This window comes from Olea europaea, unplaced genomic scaffold, assembly GCF_002742605.1.
Source record: "Olea europaea var. sylvestris unplaced genomic scaffold, O_europaea_v1 scaffold126, whole genome shotgun sequence".
Taxonomy (NCBI): domain Eukaryota; kingdom Viridiplantae; phylum Streptophyta; class Magnoliopsida; order Lamiales; family Oleaceae; genus Olea; species Olea europaea.
This window is the reverse complement of record NW_019230046.1, coordinates 595,912-613,193: the sequence shown is the minus strand read 5'-3', so window position 1 is coordinate 613,193 and position 17,282 is coordinate 595,912. Positions and strand designations below refer to the sequence as shown.

Sequence of the window (17,282 nt, the reverse complement as noted above, 5' to 3'; positions counted from 1 at the left end):
GAAGGATGACACGAGGCTATTAGCAAGAGCAAACAAGGGAGTCGAGCCCAATTGAGAGGGAAGTAGGCATGGATGTATCCTCAAGATATACCCCAACTAGATCTGGAGATAACCTAGCACAGGAGGTTGGAAACTTCCCCCCAGAATATGCACAAGAACCTGACCAGTAGATGCCCGTCAACATTTTTTATCGGATTGGACCTTCAAAGCCTAGAAATAGGCCCCAACAACAATATCCCACTCCAAAGCAGCAAGAATATGACCTAGAGCATCGTGATGTTCAATCGCCTAGAAGAATCCATACAAGTGCAAAGAGAAGCAATTTGTAGTTGAGGAAATCTCATCCATGGTTTTAATTAAGATGATAGAAATTGTACGCACTGGAATCTTTTCCCATCATCATTCCTATTTGTTAAAAATATTTCATCCTGTAAGTCCAGTTTTTTCTTTACAATTTACTAAAGGACATCAAGGATATTTGAAAAATGGATACTTAAATATACATGTCACCCTTGGGCCTATTAGATCCAAACATATGTTCTTGATAAAGTTCATCATCCATGAGCTCGTCTTTGACCTTATGATTGGAAATATTAGCTGCACGATTACCATATCCATCAAATACAGATCCCCCATCACCATATTGTATAGATCCCTGTTGACTTGCTTGGCCAGTATATCCTTCACTAGTTGGTGACATAATGCTTGCAAAACCATTTCAAAACAACAATAGTTAAATTTGTTGCTAAGCAATTAGCATCTTTTAATAGTTATTGGTAGCTCTTTTTGTTTTTTAAGAATGTGTAGCTGAAGCTTATATCTAAAAATAATTCTGAACACATAAAGTGCAGCCCATTTACACACATCTTTCACAATGCTCAATAAATGTATATTTAAGATTACCTATGACCGTGCTAGCCCAATTATTAGATCTAGATAGCATGTCTTCTTGATACAATGGTTCATCTATATCCTCATTTTCCATATCATCATTGGAAATATTAGCCTCACAATATCAATAATCGTAGCTTGTGGATCTCTTACCACCATCCCTTGTGGATCTCTCGTAACTTGATTTACTATATTTATAGCCTCCTCTAGTTCGTGTCATCTTGCTTGCAAAACCAATTCAGTATAACCATAATTAAAATATGAAGGAGCATATATTAATTACAATAGTACTAAATGAATTAAATATTATTGTAAAGAGAACATAAGAAACATAAAAATAATGATAGTTATAAGCGTACATGACATGACCAGTCCCAAATTACCCTAGTGGACCCGACACGTGTCGTGCGTCGATGGTAGATACCAACGAAGTACTGAACCCACTACCAAGGCAATTTTAATCTGCTTTAACTGTAATGAATTTTTAAAAAAAATTGATAGAATTTCATCTAAAATATTGACTAAAAGGACCTGAACAATAATCAATTTTCTAAAATCAATACATATAAGATAAAAACAGGGTATACCAACCCCTTAGAATACCAACTATTCAAATTAAAATGCATTGGAATGAAATTTACATCCTTTAACCAGACGACTCCAAATACACAACATATACAAAAATATGCAGTGAACCCATTATATAGATACTTTTTCTGGTAAAAATTCATGTATCCCAAAAATATGAACTATATAAACTAACAAGATGAATCGGACAAATAACGAATGTATGGCTCAACTCGATAAATCAACATGCTCCAATGCTGCTCAACTCAGCTACTATCGTTAAGAAAAGGATGACAAAATATATGAGTTTGTAACTCAATGAGTGGATATTTTCCAAATAAATATACTTTTTCCATTTAAACCAACATTCTGAAAAATGTATATAATATAAATATTCTTTCTTCGTAATATAAGCTAAAATCTTCATTTTTTAAGTTGAATAAGTTAAATTCTGTGATCTGAAATTTGATAAGCTGCATGATATTGAAAAGTCGCAACAAAAATGTACCTAAAATAGCCCTACTCATGTATTGATTAATACTGATATACATGACAAAGCTATTCAATTCTGATAATTCGAAAATTCTGAGATTATAAAATTCTGTAATTCTGGTCATACGCGCGTAGAGCTACCCAAAAGGTTATAATCTAGTCATACACTATAGAAACACATTCACAATAGTGTAGAGCGGATAAAATCATCATAACTGATTATACACTGTGGAAATACATTCACACCAATATAGAGTGGGTAAAATAACCATATAGGATTATACACCGTGGAAACACATTCACAAAAGTGCAAACTAGGGTAAAATCACCTAAATACTTTCTTATTGCTTTAAAAAAATAACTTTAAATATTTTGAAATATTTAATACTCATATAACATGCTAATAAAATGATTTAACAGCTCACCCATCTACACGACATTCCTTTTAGGAGAATAATTGTTTAGCTAATTATGACAAGGCAACTTGCTTATCATCTACATCTGGATAAGTAGATTATGAGAGAGCGCTCTGGATGAGGTTGAGGGAACTGTCAATTTGGAACGAATCTTTATAAAAGTATCTGACGAGGCCCCCTTTTCACACACACACACTCCATTGGCTTATTTTATCTATTCATCACTTGAAACAATCCTCAAACATTCCTATATTTGCATATTACTCTACTTCACTTGAATACAAACATTAGAGAATTCAATTCTAAAAGTTAGCCTCGATGTTCAACATGTCACCAAATATAAATTTTTTTTCTTTAATTAAATCGATTGCTCTTATATATATAAAGAAAATGTCGTCACTTCACCTTGACCATTAAAAAGAGACCCCTTGTTCTTTAACTCAACAAAATTAACTTGATTTGGACCAATGAAATATGTAGTTGAAAATTTGATAAAAAATTGTGAGTCCAATGAGATGTGTTGTTAAAATTAATTATTAATTTGGAATTAAATTTTTAATAACCCTTTTAGAGTAGTTGGCCTTGAATTTGAGCTGTTATGTTGTACAGTATTATTAATGTTTTACATGGGTTCAATGAGGATTATAGGAAACTTGGTTTTTGTGTTGATAAAGGATATTAAAACTCTTTACTACTGAAATCTGCTACAAGAAATTAGTGCTTACCTCTCTTGCAAAATTTCGAAGGAAACTGGAGCATGTAACTACATTTCTTATTCGAACTCTATCAAACATAAAAGTCAAGTCTTTCCAACCATCTTTCCCGCTCTCCGGCCCGAACATCGGGTGAGTGCAGAGCACATCCGAATCTTGAGGCACGACATTTATGAAACATTATATTGCGACCCATATTAGGTTAAGAGCCAAAAATAAATATATGAAATAAATAAATAAATAAATAAAATAATAGAGGTCATTTGTATTGAAACATTAAGAAATTTGCATATATACTTGGAGCAGCAGGTCTCTTGGGTACTCTTTAACTGAGAGTACATCGGCGAAAAGTGCAGGCTGCTTCAAGGCATGGAATGGAATTGACTTGATGACTTTTGACACTGACAGGATCGATGCGCATAGCAGTATAACATCGTTGTTTGATTCAAGAAACGCAGTCATATCTCCGTTCCTTCGTAGACGTGTGTACATTTTAGCTTATCAGCAAACTGTGTTTTGGAAAATTTACATGGTTTTTGGAAAACTTTGAATATATCTTATACCTGAAAAATAGGGCGCCCAAGTGAATGCAGAGGTCTGTGTAGTCTGATCTTGATGTGGCCCTTATGGAATGGCCTTGTTTTACCATGGTTTTTGCCAGGAACCGTGCAAAAGGACCAAAACCTAAAATGTTGTTCAATTTGTGCAATTTGAAGTTCATTTGAGTTGAAGTCCTCTGATGTTGATGCATTATCAATTTCTTCTTCTGTTTGAAAAATATTTGTTTTATTCTGTTTGAAAAATATTTGTTCTAATTTAATTTGAATTTTGTCTATTTCTAGACCTAGATCTCCCTAGCCAATTTGAGACTGAAGACATAATTGAATATAATGAAATCAAAAATAATTTTCACAATAAAAACAGTAAAATAGGATAGACTGATTCTTACCAAACCTACAAACGGGACCACCCAACACGCCTACACCGGCAACAACGGGCTGACCAACGTCTATTCAGTAGACATCCAGGAATAAATCAATATCACCTATAGAACGGTGCCTAAAGTGAATATAGCTTTTAAGCATGAACAAACAAGAATTTTGATGAACTTTTCAAGTAACTAAATTTTAAGGGTCAAAGTAAAACATGACTCATTTTTATTTTTCATTTATAAACATCATATAACATTACTTTTTTTTCATACTAATCTCTTTTTCATGAATGTGCTGCACATCCTTCCACATTCTCCATGCTTCCCTCTTGATAGGTGTCTAGGCCTTTAAATATAGACATTTAGGAGTTTTTATGATTAATTATGACCTAATTTCATGTATTTATTGTTTGTTAGGTAAAACTCAATGAGTTGAAGTGTAATTGGAAGGAAGGAATGAAAAATCGACATCATTGTTTTTTTTTTTTTCACCATGCACACGCCCTTGCTTGCACAAGAGGCAACTTTTCTACACCCACGGTCAATTTTATTCTTACCCATGCGTAGGCAAGCAGATATATCATGTGTGGGCATGAAGTTTTTCCGGCTCCACATGGTCAACTTTCCTTTTATGATACGAACTTTTTTTTGATCCACTTAGGTAATTAGTTGCTTGTAGTAGTGATGTGAGATTCACAATAGATTAGAATTTTTCAACTTTAATAAATGGACAATTGTAACTGAAAAAATGAAGAGTTATGGTACAATTGAACACATCCGCAGAAAGCATTAATTGGGAAGCAACCCAATTTTCTTCCCTTTTATTTATGATAGATTCTAAAGAGTAATTTTTGACACAACAATATCTCAGAGATGGCAATGGCTATGTTATGTGAAATTAAGTAATAACAATCACACTAAAGCCGACTCAGTGCAAAACTGGAGGTCAAGTCTATGCCCCCTACTTTATTTGTATTATAGCTTTTTATTATATAAAATAAGTCACACCAGTAGTATTTGCCAAAAAAAAGCCCCTAAACCAAACCCAAACTATTCTCACCCTCTTACCCTCTCTCTCTCCCTCTCTCTCTCTCTCTCTACCCCAAATGCTCTCCCTTTTCTCTAGAATGGGAGAAAACCACCAAAACTCCAACACACTAGATCCCCAATAATTCCAACAAATTTATTCAATCACACGTGACAAAGTGTTGTAACATAAAGTATGCATACCAGTTGCTAGCACGTGTGATGCACGTGGAGTTTTAGTAATGACAAATTTAGTCATATTTTGAATGTTATTTTTTTATTCATTTTCATCGTATAATCTAGAAATAAATTTTTAGTATCGATTGTTGATGTTAAAAATAAATTTGTCGATGGGTAGTCCATCCTTCTCATCAGCCCTTAACTGCTAATTATTGCATTAGTAACCCCCATAAATTGAGCTTGAAAGTTTGATTTTTCACAAGTGAATGAGATCGTGAACAAGTAATTAAGCAGTGAATATAGTGTCGAAACCTCAAGCACTGTGTGTTTGACCGAGTTAAAATTAATTGCAATTTTAATTAAATAACAAATAAGTCAAGGATGAAAAATTGGCTCACGGGCTCGAGCCGGCCCGTATGGCTCGCGGGCCAAGGCCGACTCGAAATTTTAAAAATAAATAAAAAAAATAAATAAAGCCTTTGCAAAGGCTATCTACCTTTACAAAGGCAACTACCTCGATTTTTTGGCCGAGCTTTTGCTCTGCTCTACTCAGCTCGGGCCAAAAAAAGCTCGAGCCGGCTCAACCGTTGACACCCAAAAATACGTTGTGATTTTCCTATATTAATTCCTAAATTATCAATTAAAATAGTTAAAACAAGTAAATGTGTTTTTCAAATATGTGTAATGCACTGCTATGATGTCGTATCCCCTTTATTATTATTATTATTATTTTTTTTTTTTTGTGTAATTAATCTGACAATTTGAAATCATTCATATTGATCAATGTTTCTAATTTAATTGAAAGTCTCTCTCGATATGGATCAAATCTATTCCTCTGATATGACCATTCTATCCCCGATAAAAGATACAAAATGATAAATACATTTTTAAGTGCTAGAACACCTATTGAAAGCATGTAAGTATATTTCTATCATCTATCAAACCTTATGATGTTTATTGTATTGTGCTTAAACCCTATTGTCTCTCTCGATAACATAGAATTCATTAAGAATTAAATTGGTGATCAAGCAATTGAAAAACAAAAAAATAATAATTAATAAAGATAATAAAAATCCACAAATCGAACCAAAATAAAGTTAAAATAATTAATTAAAAGCAAAAAATATCATAACAAGGATTCATATCATTTTAGCAATGTATAAACTAGCCTAGTATATTTGAATTCTAAGAAAGCATGTTAAATGTACAGAACATCACCTGGAATTGTGAATTAATGAATGAAGAAAGATGAATCTTGATGTTCTCGAATTTCTTCAAAGCAATCTTGATAAATCTTAAATAATTCTTACACTTCTTTGCCCACAAATCACCAGTTCAATCTCCAATTGATGAGTTTTTGAACATCACCTCTGGAAGATTCTCACATTATATGATTTTGCCCCTATTTTATGATGAAAATTGATAGAATATCGTAGTATGAGATGTATATGAGAGATCACTAATATGGATTTTTCTGTTAGGTATTTGTAGGAATAAAAAATTGGTTAAAAATCATGGTCAAATTGGTTTCGAAAAGAGTTCCAATCGATTCAAGTACGTTTTTTCTCGTAATCAATATTTTTTTCATAACTTTCTTTTTCAATATTCAATTAAGGCGATTCAAAGTTTGTTCGAAAGCTGACTCAACGGGCTACAACTTTTTTAGATATAGAATTTTACCAATTCGAACATTTTTTTTTATGACCGTGGGTGTCCGGACCAACTTATGCGCACTTCAACTAATTCCACGAGACCCTGAAATTTACAACCGAGTGCTCACCTTAGTAGCCCTGAGAAACTCGAACTAGTGACTATTAGGGAACAAACCCAAGACCTGACCACTAAGCTGTCCCTCAAGTAAAACCAATTCGAACATTTAATATGCCAAAAATGGGTCTCAATCATCGGCTAAAAATCTATAATATAATGTATGCGATTGGAAATTGATTTGTGATAGTATTTTGATCATATTACATTCCTTTTTCTTACTTCTAATTGCATTCCATTGTCTCCTAGCAATCTTCAAACTATCCTCTTGTTTAAGAGCTGATATACTACAAATCTCATTTTGTTTTTATTGGTTACCTTAGGCCATCTCCAACCCAACACCAAATTTTGCACCATTTTACACCAAATTTTGCACCAAATCTTGCACCAAACTAAAATTCATCTCCAACCATTACACCAAAAATTACACCAAATGAACAGTATTTAACCATTTTCTTCCCTTTTTTTATTCTTTATAATCTACTTATTTAAAATATTATTTATTTAATCATTTCAAAAATACATAAATTACTAAATAAATAATTAATTAATCGTGTTTGATGTATTTTAAATTATTTTCGTCTTTTAATTAATTAATTAATTATTATGTCTTACATTTAAAATTTATTTTAAACACAAATAATTATTAATATAAATAAAAATAATAATAATTTATTGTATTAAAAAATATATAGCACAAATTACATAAATACCCTCAACAAATTTATTTGAGAAATGTAAAATAAGGGTAAAATTGGCATTTTACACTTGCACCATTTTGGTGCAAAATGGTGCAAAGTTTGGTGTTGGGTTGGAGCAATTTTGCACCAAAAAATGGTGCAAAATGGTGGAATGGTGTTGTGGTTGGAGATGGCCTTAATTATGTAAGTATAACTGCTTTTTTGCACAAACTTTTCACACAATTCATGGTATGTATGTATATTTTGAGTATTTATGGGGTTGAAAATTAACTCAGTTTTTTACTGTATATAAAATCATATTCCAGTGTAGCAATGGAGTTTTCAATATTTTTGTTCACCTTCAACAGTAAATCACAAAGTTGGAAGGATAAATCTTGAACTTCATCAAGTGAACTTGAATCCTGGATTGTCCCTAAAAATATCCATTAAAACTTAAGCCCGAAAACGAAAAACACCAATAGCCTCAACGACTCTTCTTGCATTGTTGCAATTTCCCGACACCATCATCACAACATGAAATCCACGCAAAGATAAAACGAAAGTTAAGAAGCGCACCAATAAGGAAAGTAAGGACGAAACGAACCTTGGAAGGAGGTAAGTGCAGTGAGGTGCAAAGGGGTTTGGATTTGTAAGGAACCATAGCTGCAGAGACCCTCAAATCTCCCGATATCGCCATTCTTTCGTCGATTTTGATTTTACACTCCCCTTTCTGTGGAGGATTTTATCGAATTTGCTCTCTAGTTCACTAGGGCTTGCAAGGGGAGTTGAGAAGCACCGTAAGCGATGCCGTTTGAGCTTGGAGTTTTGGGATTATTGTGCTGCAATTATTTATCACCAATATTTACAGAGAGAGTCCAGAGTTTGAATTGGTTTTACTTGAGCCCATATAGATCTTAGAGGTATCATTTTGGCCCATTCAATTCATTCATTTTCGTACAACATATATGTATGTATTTATGTATACATACAATTCATTCATTCCAATGTGAAATCAAGTCAACGGAATTACATTAGTAACGCCCATATAATTTTGTTTCAAAATTTTAGAATATTCAAGCTGTGCATATTGAGGGAAAGAAAATGTGATAATGCTTAACCCTATAAAATATTCAAGCCTATCATCTAATAATTATTGCATTATATCGTCCTATTATTGCATTGGAATCAATTCATCCTTTCTTCGAGTCAACAACCATAATAATTATTTTTCAATATGTCACATTATTCCCATGTAGTAATGGATCAAGTAGTCCACTAGTATCAGTCCGTGGGTGGTGAATGGAAAGGCATGCAAGTTCTAAAACAAGATGTCCGACGTGGAAAGCGGTGGATGAGTGAATCGAGAGTAAAGGTCTCGCATCATAACACACATCTGATATGTCTATGTGTCATTCGACATGCTGTACATGACCTCCTCCCTAATGTGCATGTCCTTAACCTATCTTGTGCATCTATCTAATCGTCTCCCTATGAGGTCATGCTCCCTACACAAAGTCAAAAGGGATCAAACGTGATAGGGCAGCATAAAACTCTTATTCTAACCTATAATTCACACAAAAATATCTATTTCTGCTATTGAGCCCCCAAACTTAATGCAAGTGCTACTGTGAACTTATTTGAACTAGGCACATTATCAACAATTCTAATGTATGGATGAAGATACCTAAACTACTTTAAACCCACAGAAAATGAAAATTCTAACTAATGGATACAAAATGAATAAATAACATGAAAAAAATTAAATTGCCTTCCAACAAGTGCTTATTTATAGTCCTTGGCTCTACTTTGTTGTTTTGGTCATATATGGTGGCTTGAAAATAGAATTTTCATCCTTGCACCGGTTGTATTGGCAGTTATTCTTCAATTCATCATTGAGCCTCCAAATTACAAGATTTCCATTGTTTTCTCACCCCAACTATTCCCCTTTCATCCTTCTTGTTTTTGTGACTTCTCCAATGGTCTATCTTTTTGCACTCCTCAAAGTTCAGTAGTTGCTTAGGTGGAACATTCATGGTGAATTTTGTTATTTTTCTTTTCCCCTTATGATTATTTCCCCTTTTTCAAAATCCACTAATGCCCATGCAATTAATAAGGATGGTTCCCTAAAATTAACGGCATGTATTGAGACATAAGGATGATGAAATCAGCAGGAAAAAATTTTTCTCCAACTTTGATGAGCAGATCCTTCAACCCATTCCATAAGGACACTCAAGTGTCTTGTCGGCCAATCTGTAGGATTATTGATGTTACTTTTGAATTATCCAATCCTAATTTCCTACAGATAGACAGTGGTATCATATTAATACTTGCTCTAAAATCAATTAAAGCATTTAAATTTCATGAATTTTCAATAGATCAAAGTATATTGAAACTCCCTGAATCTTTTAGTTTAAGAGGAATCATCATTTTTATGATTGCACTGCATTCTACTTTCCTAATTCTATTCAATTTCTAATTCTACCTCAATTAGGGCTCAAATTTAGACCTAATGAGGGGTCTATAAATAGGATTATTTCATTCTTATTGGGGGATGCATTAGGGGTGCTTTGTTAAGGAAAATTAAATAGATTCAAACATAAGTTCTCAAGATTGATGGCTCAAATTTGGTATCTGAAGGTTGAACTTTATCAGTTTCTCGAGAGATCTATAATTATCAAGCAAGAGGTTGAAGATCCATTCTTAGTATTTGAGTGGTGAATATTAACAATAGCTTGTATTTTTTCTTAGTTCGTTGAACTCAGTGATGTTGAAAATCATTTATGTGTTTAATTCCATAATTATGAGGGGCTAGATAAATTGTTGTTAAAATGAGCAATATGGCTTGGGTTTAATATTTATATAATTCAAAAGATGTCATGCAACTTTGATTATATTTTTATTATTGTTTATTGTGTGTTTAATGCAATTCAATTGTTTATTGTGTGTGTGTGTATATATATATATATATATATATATATATTAATTTTTGGAATTTTGTCACTTGTACATTAATTTTTACCACCTTGTTGACAGGAAAATGTGTTAGCAAAAAAGTTGTCAAATAGAATGTACATTAACTTTTACCACCTCGTTGACAGAAAAATGTGTTAGCAAAAAATTATTGGATGAAAAATTATTGTCAAATAAAATGTACACCAAGTATGATCATAATTTTTAAAACATTCATCTTTTTCGTCTCCCGATCCCACCCTCCCCCACATATATATACAAAACAATCATGCTAGTGGTACATAATTTCTTGTACTTAAAGGTGTCCATCCTCTCACGTGGGTAGACCCCATAAGGGTGGTTATGGGGTCCACCCTCTCACATGGGTGGACGATTCATGTGAGAGGATGGACACCATTAGGTACAAGAAATTATGTATTTAACTATGTATCACTAGAATTATTCATGTACAGAAACACTCCCTAGTGCCATAGGCTCATAGCACAAGAAGACAATGAAGAGAGAAATATAGATACATATATAGAGAGAAACACAAATATAGATATAGAGAGATGAAGACAGAAGTACAGAACACCACAATCACAGTTTCTGAACTGAATCAATGGAAATCTCCAATTCCTTACATCTTTTGCGGTCTGGCTCTGATCATGTTGGGACTCGCAGGATTAGCATTGATAATTCGTTCTTGTTCATGCAGAGAATCATCCTCGGAATCATCGAATGAAAGAAACCTCACAAATCCATTGCACTCATTACAGCCTGAAATGGAGACAAGGGTTAAAGTTGTCATAATGGCTGGAGAAACCAAACCCACATTCCTAGCAATGCCTGTCCCCTCCATCTTAATATCGAAATCTCCTTCGAATTAATCAAGGATGGATTCTCGTAGTTTTCGGAGGTTCGAACTAGTTGTTCAAGTTAATTAAGTAAGAATTCTCGTGATTTCGAAAAAGTTTCAGACTTTCAGTTTCAAGTCAAAAGAGAAGCTGGAGTGGAGAGCCTGTCCTCGTGCTTTCCACCCTCACTCCCAAGGCTATACACCATTTTGCATTTTTGATTTAGGTGGAAAAAAAAAAATTGATATTCCTTACTGATTTGGTGACTTTTGTCAGTCTTATATGTGAACTAGCAGATTTTACATAATTTGTTTAAATTAATTTTGCGATTTTTTAATGAAGAAAATTGTAAAATGGATGAGCAAAATGGAAGGTTTTGTTGAAGTTCAATGCTAATCCATGAGTATATTATTGATCTGTATCAATAATATTTTATATTATATTGCGAGTATTTGATAAGTCTCGTCATTAATTTTATCTTCTAAAGGGATCGTTCATGGTGCAGCAAAAACCTCGTAAGATGAAACCTTTAACGAACAATACAAGATTCAAAAATTATCTTTAGAATCAATTCATTTAAAAATTGACATCTACGATGATCTATTTGTTATGTTAAGAAATATGTCTCTCCAAATGGTCTTACCGAGAAGCCTAGATGACGAGATTAACGTGAAATTCAGTGTAGATCTAACTTTATATTCACTCGTACGTAAGATCCAGCAAATTGAGGACCACCACGACTTTGCACATTCATTGCTTAATCATGTGATGTTGTTTTAATTCATGTGTTTGTTTACTTCGATTATGCGGGCATGGTTGTTTTTCTATAACTAGGACGATTATTTTAAACTTCTCTAAATTATATTATTATCTGACCAATTTAAAAATTGATTTATGAATTGTATTAGACTGAAAAGTAATAAATGTATTTTTCACTCATACAACAAATAACGTAAATTTCTATAGAGAACAAATAAATTCCACCATAATCAATTCAATAGCTAAGTTATATATGGTTATATTCAATTTTGTGAAATTCTCATAGAGATATAAAAAAAATTCATAATTGATAATAAATTCGACTCTACTCGAGAAAGATTGTCAACATCAATTATCCCAAGTAAAAGTCAAATCATACTTTTTGACATTTAAGTATTGAAAAAATTTATTATTTAGAAAATAAAATAAAATTTGAAAGCAGGAACCAAATAACTCTTTACTTTTTATATTTAAGACTCCAATCATGTTACATGGGCAAAACAAACCAAATATAAGGGTGCAATTGGTTTCCATTTTCATTTTCCATTTCCATTTTCAAAACGATTTTTAATTTTCCCCAAAAATGACCCGTTTTGAGCGTTTTGAGCGTTTTCGACATTTATAACTGAAAACGCTAAAAACGGTAAAAAGTCATTGTGCGTTTTCAATTATAAATTTTAAGTCGTTTTCGAAAACGACGGACCAAATGCGTTTTCTGCGTTTTCGAAAACAGAAAACGAAAAACGATCCGAAAACAACAAACCAATCGCGGCCTAAGCTTCTCCAACACGTTTTTACACCTCTTTTCAACCCTTTCCTTCTTAAATGTCCCAAATGTTTCATTTAACGACAAAGAATATCTCAACTTTTTGAATTTTTTTTTGAATTTTTTTCAAAGATATAATAACTAATTTAAGTATTGAAAAAATAAGAAGAATTTTTTGGAGTCCCTATTTGAGTTCCATTAAAAATGTATTTTGAAATAATAATTTTTTGGAGAATATGTAATTAAAAAATACGAAGAAATTTTGAATTTTCATGTAATATTATTTTATCAGAGAATGTATAACTTAAAAGATGAGAAAGAAAAATGCATCTAGAATGGAGCACAAACAGGGGCTGTCATAACATACATTCACTTCGGCTCTGTCCATGGGTGTAAATTGGAAATGGAGCGTTGGCGAGACGGCATAGAGGATAGGGCAACAGATTTCACTTCGACAATTTTAATAGTGAAAGCTCGTGAAATAATTCAAGAACCCATTCATTACCTATATGAATGGCCTTGCAGGCTAATCACATAGGAAAAAATATTTCCAGGATAAATCCTTCTGAAAGTTAACGCTAAAAATAGAGAAATTTACACACAGCTTCCATGCTACATATATCAACAAAGTACAAATTCAGATTAAAGATAGAGAGCTCATCGATCTGGGCAAGGGGTGGTTCATATTGGAAAAAGAAAACCGTTAGTACTGTAATGTCTCGGGAGATAAAGAAGATAACAAAGTGGCAAGGAAAACTCGAGATTCTATGAGAAATATTACGCCTTGAACTGGGTTGCGTAGGGATGAAATCCAGAGATTCTACATAGGAGCACCAAAAGCGACTTTCGCTTTTGCGTCCCTATAAATGCCGGTTTTACTTCTTGAATCCAATAATGAGTAGTTGCTTCTTCCTGGAAACTAGCTTCCAGAGCGGGTGGCTTGGTAAACTACCTTCATCATTTCATCTGTCGTAACAATGACATATCCTTTTACATCTTTGTCAAAAATAAGTAGAAAAACTCCAAATATTCCATTAAATGACTTGGTAAAATACTACATAAGGTCTCCATCCCATAACAATTTATTTATCGTAATCACTAATAAAATGACTAGAAAAGCTATTCAAGTCGCGTGTTTCCGAGTCTGGAATTATTCTCCAGCTTGACCCAAAATTACATGGACTAAGTTATTGAAAGGTCACCATGCTCATCTGAACACTTGACTCTAATTCCAGAACATTTTCAGCCTAGTACACAAACAAAATGCAGGAAGTTGTTGATAGATCAGCACCGAGCCTACGCTTCTCCTTAGGAATGCACCCTTTAGTTTAGGCTAGTTCCAGCCATCGAAGCCCAAAGCCTATGGATCATTCAAGACCATGCGCCGACTCTTTCTAGTTTGCATGGTCTAATAATTGATCCAAAAATTTCTACAATAAATTGAGTAGGTCCTAATAAGCTGCGACTAGAATCGCGAGAGAAGATACTGTGCTTCTATCAAACAGCAGTTGATGAGAATCAAGAGTAAACCACCACTAGCAATTTCCCATGCTTGCTTCACGAATGTCATTATAATTGAAACTAATCACATCACAAGGAAAAAGGGAAATCAAACAGATGCTCACCAACAACTCAATCCCGAGTGAAAAAGGTTTATATTAGGCATATATTTCTGGATAGTAGAATGAATAAAATTTTAGTTTCCTTTTCTTAATACCGGAAAATATGTTGTGCAGTCCACCAAACCAAACAAGCCATTCAAGTATAATCACTTCAATTCCATTTGGTAATAGCATAAGAGAAATTTATTCCAACAATAAATTCTTAGTACTTGCAATCTGAAATCAACATACATATACATGTATACCGACGAATTACCCTATTTCCTCTATGTGGAAGAAAGAAAACTAAGGAAACCGCAGATGTTGGCAAAATAACAATTATTGTTAACCAAGTAAAATGGTACAAAAACAAAAAGTTCGATATTATATCATCCCAAAAGGTAAAATATGCACCATAAATCCATATTCTTCACATTCCTACACATTTCAAAGCAAAAATTCTCTGTTGTTACTCACCTGAGAATCATCGACCAAGAGATGATCAACTCCATCACCACCCCAATCGGCTATCCCTCTGCCTCTTCTCATAATCTGCATCGTCTGTAGGCAATTCGTACCTACAAACAGGGCATGTATTCCTTATCTCAAGCCATGGCAAAATGCAGTCTCCATGATAAAGATGGAAGCAAGGCATTCTAGTTATCTTTTCTCCAGCTGCAACATCCTCCTTACAAACTGCACAAACAACAGAATCATTGTTCTTCTGAACTTCGTCAACTGTCAACACCACTGAAGGCAAATTCTCCACCACGGATTTTGACGCAGGAAGACCAATCTTTACAGCATTCTCATTCTCCACCCATTGTTCCATCGTCAAAGTATAATCATCTGGAAGATCAAAACGAGCAAATTCACGATCATTGTTATATTCTTCCTGGTTCTCGAAACCAAAATCACTATCCAAATTATTTGCTGTCATGAGCACTTCCCACTCGACATTTCTCTCTTCTTCTTCTGCGTCATCTTCTTCTAATTCGCCTTCTGCTACATCTAAGAATGAATTCTCGCCTTCTGGGGATGGAACATTTGAAGAAACCAAGACTCCCCCAATTCGATCAATCACGGAATCAAAATTCTCTCTCTCGTCAAATTGGTTTCTCTCACTGACCTCCTCCCACTCAAACTCTTCTCTTTGGTTTTCAATAATACGATATTCATTCACCCCAAAGCTCTCGTAATTGTCATCATCATTAACAATAAACCCAGAATTTACATCAAATTCACCGAAATCAGACTCCGCATTCGAACCCTCAACCCGAATCCCAAGCTCCAGCGGGATCGAATCCGAACCAAGTCCCGGACCGAACCCAAATTCCATCCTCGTATCCTCCGACAGACCTGAATCGAACTCCCGAATTGGGTCATCCAGAATTTGGGCTTCGCGGGACTCGAACAGATCGGTAACAAAATTCATCGGCTCGTCGTATCCTTCTCGACATAAACGGCAATTTCGGTCAGGTAAGGAATCCGAATACTCGCAAACCCAGCTATCGGGTTCTGCATTAAAATTGAAACCAAAATTGGAACTAGCGTTGTATTCATCCGGTATAAAGAAATAGGAATTCGAATTACTGTGTGGATCCAATGAATCGAAATCGAGCAAAAATGAGCTGTCTCGATTCAATTCATCTTCTTCGTGCTCCGTTTCTTGATAGGCCCTAGTAGTGGTGCTGGAATTGGGCCTCAAGGAGGTTTGTTGAGTTTGCGGCAGCTGTTCGCGGTGGCGTAAACGGTTGATATTGGAGAGCTCCTCCATTGGAGAAAGAAATTGAAGCAAGTTCTGTCAAGCACAGGGGATTTCATTTATATTTTTGATTTCCTTGCCTACAAAACTTCAACAAAACAGGTGGCGGAACGAGGAATTAATTGTTCCAATAGCCACTGAACTTATGTTCATGTCTTTAATTAATCACTAAAATTTAAAATGTCGAATTTTGATCGAAGAACTTAGATACATGTCTTCGATTGTTCACGAAGCTTAAAATGTCAAGTTTTGATCCCAGAACTTTGAAAAATATCATACGTTACTCACTAGCATAAATATTGAACTTTGAAAAATATCGTATTTTTAGTGAGTAAAGTACGATATTTTTTAAAATTCAGTGGTCAAAACTCGATATTTTAAATTACAGTAAGCAATCAAAGACATGAAATTAAGTTCAGTGATCAAAACTCGATATTTTAAATTTCAATGATCAATCAAAGATATGGACCTAAGTTCAGTGATCAATGAAACAATTAACTCCGAAATATGAGCATTATTTTAATTTTCACTTCTTCAAAATAAAATATGCCCAATCACTGACCGAATCTTTGAACTGCAAATGCTAAAAGATTATTTTGGATCAAACTTGAGTAATTATTAATTAATATATAGAGTCAATGACGGAAATACATTTTCAAACTACACTTGGCAATTTTTTTTATTAGAGAATGAGAAAAAGACATCATAAAACACTCAATTATGGTATGCCACATCATTCTGTTTTTGTCCTGTTTGTTCAACATGGATAATTTTACACGTATATTATGATATTCATAAGAGTGTCCATAATGTACATGTAAAATTTCATGATTGGAGAGTTGAAAAAATAATTTTTCAATTCTCCAAAAATGTTATGTCACTTGTATATTATGGACACTTTTATGGATACCATAATGTACAT

General features: G+C 33.7%; 2 protein-coding genes across 5 annotated transcripts; both read right to left on the bottom strand.

The window, feature by feature from the left end:
* Positions 1–1,117: 1,117 nt before the first annotated feature.
* On the bottom strand, positions 1,118–3,830 carry LOC111374552 (arogenate dehydrogenase 1, chloroplastic-like). The gene is made up of 3 exons (XM_022997232.1): positions 3,643–3,830; positions 3,377–3,551; positions 1,118–3,234 (listed from the first exon to the last, which is right to left on the bottom strand). Exons 1-3 carry the CDS (start codon positions 3,828–3,830, stop codon positions 3,166–3,168), a joined length of 432 nt encoding a protein of 143 aa, XP_022853000.1. The 3' UTR covers positions 1,118–3,165.
* A 9,665-nt stretch (positions 3,831–13,495) lies between these two features.
* Positions 13,496–16,438, bottom strand: LOC111374578 (E3 ubiquitin-protein ligase Praja-2-like). Of its 4 annotated transcripts, none has more exons than XM_022997272.1 (2): positions 15,073–16,438; positions 13,496–13,960 (listed from the first exon to the last, which is right to left on the bottom strand). In XM_022997272.1, exon 1 carries the CDS (start codon positions 16,370–16,372, stop codon positions 15,107–15,109), a length of 1,266 nt encoding a protein of 421 aa, XP_022853040.1. In that variant the 5' UTR covers positions 16,373–16,438; the 3' UTR covers positions 13,496–13,960; positions 15,073–15,106. The 4 variants fall into 4 exon arrangements, with proteins under 4 accessions (XP_022853040.1, XP_022853041.1, XP_022853039.1 ...); XM_022997273.1 differs by lacking the exon at positions 13,496–13,960 and adding an exon at positions 14,005–14,424; XM_022997271.1 differs by lacking the exon at positions 13,496–13,960 and adding an exon at positions 14,005–14,575 and having other exon boundaries at positions 15,073–16,437.
* Between the last annotated feature and the right edge of the window lie 844 nt (positions 16,439–17,282).

What these genes read in the sequence shown, in the direction of transcription:
- LOC111374578 (XM_022997272.1), bottom strand. Translation starts at nt 16,372, where the DNA reads ATGGAGGAGCTCTCCAATATCAACCGTTTACGCCACCGCGAACAGCTG.
- LOC111374552 (XM_022997232.1), bottom strand. Translation starts at nt 3,830, where the DNA reads ATGCATCAACATCAGAGGACTTCAACTCAAATGAACTTCAAATTGCAC. An exon ending in TTGGGCGCCCTATTTTTCAG is followed by an intron (nt 3,552 to 3,642) that starts GTATAAGATATA and finishes ACGTCTACGAAG; the next exon opens with GAACGGAGATATGACTGCGT. An exon ending in CAAGAGACCTGCTGCTCCAA is followed by an intron (nt 3,235 to 3,376) that starts GTATATATGCAA and finishes TCGTGCCTCAAG; the next exon opens with ATTCGGATGTGCTCTGCACT.